The sequence below is a fragment of the Colossoma macropomum genome, unplaced genomic scaffold, assembly GCF_904425465.1.
Source record: "Colossoma macropomum unplaced genomic scaffold, Colossoma_macropomum, whole genome shotgun sequence".
NCBI classification, from domain to species: domain Eukaryota; kingdom Metazoa; phylum Chordata; class Actinopteri; order Characiformes; family Serrasalmidae; genus Colossoma; species Colossoma macropomum.
The window spans coordinates 32,012,075-32,024,165 of NW_023494810.1; the positions used below are offsets into that span (position 1 = coordinate 32,012,075).

The following is a 12,091-nucleotide window of genomic DNA, read 5'->3' on the forward strand; positions in this document are numbered from 1 at the left end:
CTGCCTGTAAGAGAAAATTTCCTTTGTGGACCATAAACTTCATCTAATCTACTGTAATCAGTGAGTCTAGGACAGCTTATACTGTATAATGTGACAAAAATGTAATGGGAAAGGCAAATTGATGCAAGGTGGGGTCAAACAGAAGGGAAAGAGTGCAGAAGCAACATGAAAAGACAGAAACACACACACTCCCCGTCCTGATACACAACACAGTTAGGGCTGTCACAATTAATCAATTAAACTTCAAATTAAAATGTAAATAAAATAACAATGATTAGTTGGCTATTTGCACGATGAAACATTTGTGTGTATTTCTGGCCACATCATTTTTTGCCATCATCCTTTTCCATAAAAGTACTAAGAAACTTTGAAATATGAATTCTGGACCAACTGCAATTTTGTCATATTTTTCATGTACGTATCTGTCCATACTGAAATATAAACAATATAGAAAATGTGGTAACTGGGTCTAGATCCGCTTGAATTGGCATTACTGAGAAATGTCTTTATAGATGGTTAGTAAGTAACATAGTAAAATGACTAAAACAGTAACCCAGTGTTGCCTAAATGTTCTGCTCTTAATAAATACATAATCAAATATCAGTTTGAAATATCAGTCAAATTCAATATATGTCAAAGTTGATACTGATATGACTGTAAATCCATAGTATGTATGGTTTGTTATTGTCCAGTTAGGCTATTTTTCTTTTTTTTTGATGACCACTGGAATAGGCTCTAGCTTCCCCATAACCCAGAATAATAGGCTTAGACAATGTGTGTGTGTGTGTGTGTGTGTGTGTGTGTGTGTGTGTGTGTGTGTACTTTATTAGTCATGACCATATTTAGTCATGTTACTCGCTAATTACCACGATATATAGTGACAGCCCTAACCATCATTCTCAAATAACACGGTAAACTGTCACACTGTACTGGGGTGAAGGAGTGGATTTACCATGAGTGTCAGAGGACTGACTGAACCAGCTAAACCCTTTCTTCTTCTTGTCCACGAGGTCAGCCAGAGTGACCCCTGTCCCGGGTCAGGGCCATGCACGTAAAGCCCACGCATTCACACAGCACAGCACAGCACAGCGCAGTCACCGCAGCACCAACGCAGGGATGAGAAAACAAGCAACTGGGTCAACAGGGGTTAAAGCACAGGCACCCACTCAGTCCTCTGAGATCCTATTCCAACCAGCATTCCTGCTCAATTCCAGCTCTCAACACATCTCAGAGAGGCGTTGTGGACATTTTAACCACTTTTTTCTTTATTCACGTTTCTGAATGAATAGAATGTTTATCCACAAAAACATTTTATATGAAAAATGCAAACAAAAATATGGAAACAAAAGGTTTAACAACGTTTCTTGCGTATAAAGTGATCTACACCTGATGGCTGGGTTGATTGAGTGATTTATCTTTGTGTTATAGGCATGTGAGATTTAACACACTACATACTGAGCTACAAGATGATAATAAAAACATAAACAAATCGCAAAAACGCACAGAAATTTGTACAATATTTTTCAGATAAAGACTAGCTCCACCATTTGGCTATGTGTGCTTGTGTGTTAGAAGGTAATACTTGTTTTATTTAATTGTTTTTATTTGTATCTCTATATTTTCAATTTCCTATCATATAGGCCTTAATCCCTGATTTGAATCCTTGATTAAGATTAAATAAACAATTACTATAATGAGCTCAGGTGTCGAGAGGTGGAATACAGCAATAATATGGATAAGCTGGGGGGGGCAGTTCTGAGGACTGGATTGGGTACCACTGGGTTAATAGCATACATGACAGCAACAATTACACCACAGCAACAACAACAATAAACAACACCAACGCTTGAGGCAAGAGCGAATTGGTGGGCTGGAGAACGGGCAAGAGGAAGATGGATAATTAGTCACAGGAGGGACTATGAGGAAAATGATACTTCTGCCATAATGACATTAAAATGACAACCACAGCGGTTTCACACACTGATGTTGTCCTAAGAAAGACACTGAGGACCAGAACACCTTTTGCAGAGGGTCGGGGTCTGAAGATACTAGTTGACATCATCTGATGACCTAAAACCTAAATAGAATGCATTGAACGGGTAGATAACTCAGAACTCTGAGGTCCTAAAGAGATGCAGAGTGTCTAAATACTCTATAACGTTGGTGAAATCGGTTTCCATCACCATTTTTACGCAAAATTTTGACAAAGGAAAGCTTTATGAAAATGGCACATGCTGAATAAAATTGTCAAATTTTGAGGTGGATGAACAGATAAAAAGAAATGCAATAAATTATGAAATGTTGGGTGAAAAAATAATGTAAATGTGAACACAATAAAGGCATGAGGCAGCAGCAATACAACTAAGCAACATCAAAGATAATAGAGGTGATATTCGCTTTAATTAAATTCTATAGTACGATGGAAACCTGATGACAGCTGTGATGCTTTTAATATAACAGTCTGTTTCTCGAGTCTTCACTCTAAGTCGCTCCAGTTTGAATAAACCAGGTGCCCACTAATGCTGAATGCGCTTTGGCTTGCTCAGTGTTTGTTTGAGTGCGTCTAGGCATATGTGTGGCTTTAGATGTCTCTAAGCCTGTGGGTTTCGTGTAGACGGCAAAAGCTGCGATGTAAGCACAAAGGCTGGTGTATGAGCTTTCAGAGCTCCGGGCCTCCGCCGCCTGAACGGCTCCAGTGTAAATCTGCACACTCCTAGCTGCCGTCCGGCTGCCTCTATAAAAGAGGATTTGGATTAGCCTTTCTTCTGCCCAACTTCACTCTTTATGTCCCTGCCCTTCTCCGGCGGTTCTCTAGCTGCCTGCCAAACGCTGAGTAAACAGCTCCAAATACAGTACAATAAGAGCACAGCTGGTTTGGAGGCTTGAGCTCAATACACTGGAGCACTTTCACATTCAGAGCAGTCGCTAGACCGCATCTGTACAACAAAGGAAAGAAATGTGGCGGATAAAACTGAGGGAGTATACTGCATGTTTAAAAGACGTCTGGCTATTAATGAACCCAGATTTTTTTACACTGAGACACGTCACTAAATACTAAAGATATTTTCGCACTTTTTTCCCAGACCCAGGACCGCTTGCTATTTTTGAGGCCGGGAGCGGTCAGGAGAACCAATCTCTGGTCCACCTGAAATCAGTGGTCTGGGGCTTGCTTCTGGAAGCAAGCAGCGAACTGGTCCGCTGTATGTGTGGAACCTATCCATTCCCGGTGCCACGTGTAGAATTATGTGATTGGTTCATTTTTTAACATGACTCCTTCGACTTGCATCACTTCCCTTTTCAGGTTTTGTGATGGTCGGGGAAAGGATTGCTGTGGACGGAGGAGGAAACCAAATGCCTCATAGATATACGGAGCAAAGAAGGCATTCAAACACAAATGGCCACAACTCATAAAAACTCAACTGAGTGTTTGTATTCAAAGATAATAATAAAAAGCAGAAAATGGATAAAGCTAGTGCCTACGATTTTGCAAACCTGCATGCGGAAAAGTGATGTATAAGTGTGTAATCGATCCACAGTTTACATGGGATTCTTATAGGTGAAAGCAAACCAGCAACGAAGAGCTTCAAAGAGCCTGTCCCCCAGACGGGCCCAGAATCAGTCCTGGGTGCGGACTCAAGTATCTAGGACAGGTGTGAAAATGCCCTTAAGACTGGTGTGAATGAGCCACATGACCATATTAAAGCACCACACAAACCCTTCATGGCTTGCACTTACTATCACTTGGCTGCACAACAATTTAACATTTATTAAAGGATTTGAGCCAGAAAGACAGTAAATAAAATTGTTAAGCTCAGTCTGTGTGAGGGACTCACGATTGCGCTTGCTTTCGTCCTCTTCCTCCTCATTATCAGGGTCAATGTCCTCCGCTTGCGTGATCCAGTCCAGGTAGCCCTTCAGATCCTCCTCTAACTGCTGCTTCTCTCGAAGTTTTTGGAAGTCTCCCCTGGCCTTCGCCTTTTCTCGCTCCTTAGAGAACTCTCTGCATCCAGCAAGACACACATACAAGTACACACAGCTATTAGCGTGCTCGCGTACAAACGCATACATAGACATTAGCATACGCATGCACATAAACATAACCACACAGATATTTAACACTATCTCTTCATGTTTACTGCAAGGGTTTTTTGTCTTGGGGGGCCAAAGCGCAATGTTTGTAGTGGCTAAGGGGCCAAAAAAACAAAACCATTTAGACATAAAGAAGGCGGATAGGCTTCAAATCAGGTTTTTATAACATGACACAATAAACTACAATACAGTTTCAAAATAAGAGCAAGATATATATAGTATAAAATATGTTTGTTCTGTCATTGGGCGGGGGTGTGTGGCTGGGGTCACTTTCTGCTGGGCCAAATCAAATGTCCTCTCAGGCCAACTTCAAAATACCTGAAATCTAAATACAATAATAAACACACTGTTCAACTGTAGATATAAAAGCACAAGTCCCTTCTTTTCCACTCCACTCAAAGGCAATCAAACTATTATTTTGCTTCCAGTTTCTACCAGTAGGTGGCATGCTTGACTACTCTTAATAAGAACAGTCTCAACTACCACAGTAGAGGTCAAGCAACGAACACAGCTTTAGCATCCGTCAAACACACACACACACACACACAACAAGCAGTCCAAACTTAATCTGAGTCAGGGGATTACTTGAGTCATAGCTTGAGGAATGACTCAAAAAATAAAAAATAAAAAATCTTCTTCAACGAAGCTGAAAGAACACAAAAGAGGGCAACAGGGATCCCTGTTACATATGTATATGTGTGTGTCAGAGTGTGTGTGTGTGTGTGTGTGTGTGTGTCCCTCACTGCTTCACTTTGCCCTTCTCTACAGGACACACTATGCATGCGATAGGATGTGAAGTGTTTGTGTGTGTGTGCGTCTTGTGGGAGAGTATTAATGTCTCCACAGAGAGAAAACGCTGGGAGAACTGAAGGCCGAGGCAATGAGATTAATTTCAGCCGAGGAATGAAGGGGGGTGTGAGGATCAGCAAAGGGGATTGATGAAGAGAAGAGAAGAGAAGAGAAGAGAAGAGAAGAGAAGAGAAGAGAAGAGAAGAGGATGTTGTCTATCACAGACAACATCCATCTCTTCTCTGCCTTCTCTTCCTTTCTCTTGGGCTTCATGTGAGTAAATGGCAATGATAAATGTTTCTGCAGTCTTACCTGCAATGTTTTTAACCTAATTCCTCTATTCTTTCGACTCCCCATCCTGCTCTCTGTTGTTTCCTCTCATTATGTGATGTCTGCCATGATCCCATCACTAATATCAGTGTACTAAGAAATTTTGGGGGCCATGTGAAAAACTGAAGGACCAACAAATGAGGATCTTCTTATATTTTAAGGCCAGAGCACACCAACTCAAAAACATCGACAAACCCAAACATTTGGTTAGGGTGCCACATCTATGTGTGCGATTATTGGGATACTCTAAAACAATGGTGCCCAGTTTTTTGGTCTTGAGCAAAAGTGTCTATTTTAAAGCTTACACAAACACAAACCACATGACCGAACAGAATTGTGAAATATAAGTATTAATAGGTTGATCTTTTAACTGTCTTTCTAAAAAGTAGGCTGAGGTGTTTATTCTCACTCTGCTCAACAATCTGATGGTAAAATCTGTTCACATGCTCACTACAAGTAATCAGATCCAAAATAACGTGCATGCATAGAGAACCACTTAGTGTAGACGTTACCATGACAACGAGCATCACGTGAGTCCAGTCAGAGTGAGATGAGCAGCAGTGAGCAGTGCTTGTGTTTTTAATTGCTTTAAAATGATGTCAGACTCAGGAAAACGTGCTTCACATGTCCTTATTAAAGAAGGCCGAGAGGAAGACGTCGTGTTCTGAGACACAAAAGCTGGACGTCCGTCCCACCGCCGTCTTTTAAAGATCAGAGCATAAACTTCGTCTCCTCTGCAGACCAGTTTCTGCTCCGCCATGTTGAACGGTATAAACTTTCACTATGACGTGACGAACATGATCAGAACGGACTTAGACCTTCCGATTGGGAATGTGATCAGACACGGGCGTTTACACAGATATTATTCTTCTCTTTAACGGATTATTTACAGGATTACCACCTTGATCAATCAGATAGAAGCTGTATTCCAAATGACCTCAATCGGACTAGTCTATTCCAATTGAGGTGTTTACATGGACGTGTTCTATACTGATTGAGCTTTTACCAGATTATTAACGGATTATTGGGCTACATGTAAACATGGCTAGTGTGAGCATGAAGATCTTAGGTGCACACGATGGTCTAGTGAAACGCACAGTGTGAGTCAACAAAAAACAAGATTTCTAAAATCGCACAGTGCAGTCTGGCTTTAGAGGACACTGAACTACAGCTCAACCAGCCAACCAGCCAGAAAGACTTCAACAAGACATGAAACTCGAAACGTGAGCTCCTCGGATGCATTAGCCTTGGACTTGATTCCTGCTGTCACTTTGCTACCGAGACTGTTGAAAGAAACAGATGAGGAGTAAAACTATGAAACATACTTTACTTACAGCTGTACAGAAGTGCTTTTCTGATTTACAACAAAACCCACTCTTCTCCACAGCAGCGCTATTCGATCCAAGGTAACAGCAAGTTAATGCACTAAATTTAAAATGCTTGATTTGAATTATTTGACTATTAAGTTGAAATGCACTCATTTACACTAACAACTGCATAGCTTTCCCTGTTTGTGTATTATGAGTAAGTACAACATAAGGTGACTCGAAGAACTTTTTCTTCCAGATCCAGGGAAACTCAGTGCACAGCAGCAAAGGGATAGCAAGGCACTCAAGAAAAAGAAGTATCAAGAAGAGAATAAACAAACAAACTAATGGACCTTGTTAATTACTTGAGAAGGTAACAGTTTGTTACTTGTATAAACTAAAAATATATAAACTGTGTCCTTCACAAAATTAACAATATAAACATTATAAATAAAAGAGCAAAAAATCTTTTCACTATAAGGATATTTTACATGTATTTTACATAGAACACTGCACATGAAGTATTGATTATACTGCAATCAACTGGGAGCAGTGCAGCCTAACAGCAGCAGGAAGGAAATACCTGCTTGGGGTGAAGCAGCCTGTCACTGAAGGAGCTGCCCAGCGTTGACAGAGTGTCATGCATGGGGTGGGAGCCGGTCCCCAGCATGGATGAATATAAGTCAGAATGCTCATCCATGGTTCATAAGTCATGGTGTGTGTGTGTTGTTGCTGGGTTGGTGTGCTGTGGCCTCCAAAGTACTTTTTAGGGATGCAATTCTAGAACTTAGTCTCATAAAATAATATCCTAGAACAGGAAGTGCAGTGTGAAAGATGATGTGCGTGCACTGGTTGTGCAACGTTTTAAAAAGTGCTCCATCCTGTCTGCCTCTCTGTTTACTGACACATTCTCCATCTCTCTCTCTCTCTCTCTCTCTCCCCTCTCTATCTGTCTCGGTTTGTGTTAGTGTCCGCGTTTAGAGTTCGCTCCGAATCTCTCCGGTTTCCTTTGTCCAGGTCCGCTCAGCTCTCTGTGAAGCAGCCATTTCACTTCCTCTCTCTGACCTTCATCTGTCTAAATCCTATTTGTCTTCAGCTCCGTCCTGACACTCTTTCTTAAATGTGTGCTTGCCTCCAACGGATTACGCAGGTAGGAAGAAAAAAAAATCCTACAGAGGGCAGAGAACACTCCAAACAACACCACAGAGCCACCAAAGAGCTCCAGCTGTAGCTTAGCTTATCACAGCAATCCAAGCTGCATTCTGCAAGATGGCACCGTTTTATTTGATGTAAATTTTGTCAAAGATAGTAAACAAAATTCACACATTAACAAAGTCACAGTACTTCCTTAAACATTTAAGTCTAAGGAGTTAAGTTATTGTTTTTGTTTAGCTTTTCTATTCAAATGTAATTATTAACTTTACAGTGAGTTAGGCAATGAATTCGATTTACATTCAATTACATTCAGCTGGTTTGAGTCTGCTCTGAGATTTTTCTGTTTAATTCAATGTCAAAAAATGATAGTAAAATGTGCTCTTCTACTTACAAAATTTGGCAGGGATTCTGTTCGTGAATTAAGTGAGAAATAATTACTATCAAATTCCACCACACTTTTATCACCAGCTATAAATCTCTTCCAAAGGTTACACGAAGTTCACCAGCATAACGTATCAAAGATGAGAACTTCATTCAAAATCTTACAGAATGCAGCTTTAACAGTAAATTTTTACTAACACCCTGCAAAACCACTGCAATCATCACAGCACTGAACACACCCTTTAACCATTTAAAACACACCCCATCACACCCTCTTACCAAACACACCCTCTTACCCACTGAGCACACCCAGCACAAGGTTTAAGACGAAAAAGGAGCCCAGAATAATCAGACTAACAAAGTAGATCCATGGAGTCTCCCAGCCAATCGCATCGTTCACCTGCAGGAGCCCAAAGAGTAGTGTTACATTATAGAGGGGGGTTGTCCCAGGGCCCAAATCAGACTCAAAGACCTTTACAGACAAAAACAGAGAATGACAGAGAGAGAGAGAGAGAGAGAGAGAGAGAGAGAGAGAGAGAGAGAGAGAGGTGGGGGGAGATGAAGAAGGAAAGGAAATAAGAGAGTGGAGAAGAAAGGGAGAGAAAGGAGAGAGAGAGAGAGAGAGAGAGAGTGAGTGAGAGGGAGAGGGGGGGTAAAGGCAAACAGGAAGAAAGTGAAAGAGTGAGAGAAAGATGAAGAGAAAGAAAAAGTGAGGGAAAGAAAGAGGGAAAGACAGAGGGAAGTAAATAGATACGGAGAGAGAAAGGGCTAAAAAGATGAAGAAAAGAGAGATAGAGATAGAGAGAGAGGGAGAAGCTGGGAGTGGAGAACAGGAATCCCTCACCCGCTCAAAACACCCAGAACAAGGTTCAGAACGAAGAAAGACCCGAAGATCACCAAGCTCACAAAGTAGACCCACGGCAGCTCCATCCCCATTGCATCATTCATCTGAGAGAGAGTGAGAATAGGAAACAAGGGGGGAGAAAAAAGAGAAAAAAAGAAGGAAGGGGAGACAGAGAAGAGGAATGAAACAGCTGAAGATAAAGCATCCAGACGGAAAAGTCATGCAGAGAATGTACCAGCACAAGCAGTGTTTCAGCACCTCAAAATACAGCCGCATTTCAACCGCAGGGCTTTTAAACGCTACGAGATTAACCTTAGAAGTCACAGTTATCACCAGCCAGCATACTGTAATTTCATACTAATTATTTCTGATTCATAGCTCATTGAAACAGGCACAGAAATGCTGAATAAAGTGCAGATTCTAAACTTTCAATCCTCATCACATTTGTGTTGGTAAGTACAGGAAATATTTTGATTTGATGAAAAAATACTGCTGTGTGTGGTTTTGTTTCCACAGATAGAGAAAAACCCTCCTTGATATTTTTGGCATGTTTTAATCACGATTTGTCTGCAGCCAGTTGCACCAGCTGAACGTAAGCTCGATCGAAAGTTGGAGTGTAAAGTCCATCCTAAACCTCACATTGAGAGTATTTAGTTTAAAACTAGCGACACAAAGAATTTCGGTTGCACCACAGACACTTACGGTACATCTTAACTAGTAAAGCGTAAAGTGATCATAGATCAAAACACTGTCGCACAGAATGACGTTTCACTCTGCAGCCTATCAGTAACGCTGCCCAACATAAACAGGAAACACGCATGATCTCCACACATGCTACACTTATTACGCTTAAGGTGTGTCGGTCATATTAGCTTCATTCAGAAATGTTCAAACTGGGCTCTCGTGCACAATTTTAACGGCACTTTATCAATGAACAGTCAGTGACGTTAGCAAAGCTGCGGCTAATGCAATCACTACTTGAATCTGCTGAATGACACAGTTAATGTTAGCTGTGTTAGTTATGTTTTAAAAATAATCTGTTATGTTTTCTGTGACAACAAGGTCAGCGTCACACACAACATGAGCACTGATGGAGCTGCTCTTATTGCTCTGCACACAGTTGACTTGTGTACTTGAACAGAGTCGCCCAGGTTTTGGAACGTAAACTTGAACGTAGACCCTGTAGAAATTTATCTCAGTGCCAGACACAAAGCAGGGCTCAGGGCTCTGCTCCTGTCTGTGTTGTGTTGCAAATCTGTGGCAGGAGGTCTGTGATCTTTTCTATCTCCGATCAATGAAAACGGGTGTAATCTGTTCTGCAGGAGCGGCTGCCGACGCAAACCGAGACGTATTTCATTTTCTTGCATGTTTTCGATCAATATAACTGACCAGCCATTTTAACTGTTTTTTATGTCAGAACTAACCAATTACAGGATCTGTGTAAATTTTAAGTTCTAACTTAAAGCTATGTTGAATCTATGCTACTTGGTGCAACCAGTTAAATTCTAGTGGCTCATAAACTTGAACGTAGAAGCAGTTCACGTTCAAACTAGGCTACGATCTACGTTCATCTGGTGCAACTGGCTGCAGAAGCGCAGACTTGAACGTGTCAATACAGAACGTAAACTGAATGTGAGTGTAATTGTGGAGTGGATACTAACTATGAGGTTAAATATGCATTTATGTGATTACTTCTGAAGACCAAAACCAAAAGTAACAGCTTGACTTCTAAGAGTGAAAGTGCAAATGAAATACATAAACGATGTGTTGGTTTAAGGGATTTCAAATCTCTGACTCTATACTGAGGTGAAGAAATACACCACACATCAATGAAAAGTACAGCTGCAGGCAGAATTAGACAGAAAATAAGAGAAGTAAATGTGAGCAATGAGAATGTAAATTATTTTCTGTAGAGATGGAGCATAATGTGGAGAGACCACACTACACCACAGCCCTTCTGGACGAAGGGTCCAATGCGCTCTGGAGCTCTGAGATACTTCAGCAATGTCCTAAAGCACAATGTGAGTGGTGGGTGGGGAAGGGAGATAGAGCGAGAGAAGCTGTGTGTGGGCTGCTAGCCATCTCGCCCTCTCCTCTATGCAGATCTAGGAGAAGAGAGGATTCTGCCAGTTTAGAAACAAAAGTACCGTGACGCAGAAAAAAGACTGTTTAACGTCATGGAGGATGATTTTGTTGACTAAACGTTAACTCAGTGATAAACTTGCACCGTTGATTCTCTTTATTTTACTGAAAAAGTGATGTTATAAATTTATTTGGTTCAAATTTCGGCAAGAATAAAATAAATCACGTCAACATAATTACCTGGAAGTGACGCACATACATGAATCACATAAAACATGCATTCTTTAACTGAAAAAACAACAAAAAATGTAAATTAATCATTATTATCTATATGAACAAAAGTCGATACTTGGCAGATCAGGAGCACTAACTGTACCACACTCTTAAAAAGATGGTTCTTCAAGGGTTCTTTAGTAAGGAAAATTTTAAGATAAAGAACCATGAACACTCAAAGAACCCTCTGCATGAAAAAATGGCTTTTTGCACTGTGAAAGGTTCTTCAGATTGATGGAGAATGTGCTGTAGATGGTTTTATATACAACCTTTTAAAAAGGGTTCTATATAGCACCCAAAAGGGTTCCTCTATTGTTACAAGCTTGACATCATAACAATAGAAGAACCCTTTTGGGTGCTATATAGAACCCTTTTTCAAAAGGTTCTATATAGAACAATCTACTGAACAAATCTATCTACTGAAAACCCTTTAATCATGCAAAGGGTTCTTTGAGTGTTCATGGTTTATAACAGCACCATTTTCTTCACAAAAGGCCCCTTGAAGAACCTTTTTTTTAAAGTGTAGCCAAATATTAAACTGCATGCCCATTCTGTGAATTTGGCCCCTTAAACTTGTTTAAATCTACAGTTTAATTGAACTAAAGTGATGCCTTAATTTCCAAACTGTCTAGCTTTCATTAGACAGTCCAGACACTTTAAACTGGAAGCTCAGATTTAATACAGTGGCTCTAAACTCCAACCTAAATTTGAATGTTTTTTTCCTATTGCTTTACTAGTACAGAACACATCTGTGGGTGCAAAATGAATAGGTCAGCTGAACACCTCCGCTATAAAGCAACAACATGTGCCAAAAAAGGAGAGTCTGCCTTGGACATGTTCC

The 12,091-nt window shown here is 40.6% G+C and overlaps 1 protein-coding gene across 1 annotated transcript in view; it reads right to left on the reverse strand.

Annotated features, from left to right (window-relative positions):
* Window positions 1-12,091, reverse strand: part of LOC118799526 (voltage-dependent L-type calcium channel subunit alpha-1D-like) — a 77,452-nt gene that overhangs the window by 60,197 nt on the left and 5,164 nt on the right. Inside the window, 3 exon segments of the mRNA XM_036559465.1 lie at window positions 953-1,027; window positions 3,834-4,000; window positions 8,348-8,451. Coding sequence (XP_036415358.1) covers window positions 953-1,027; window positions 3,834-4,000; window positions 8,348-8,451 — 346 coding nt within the window.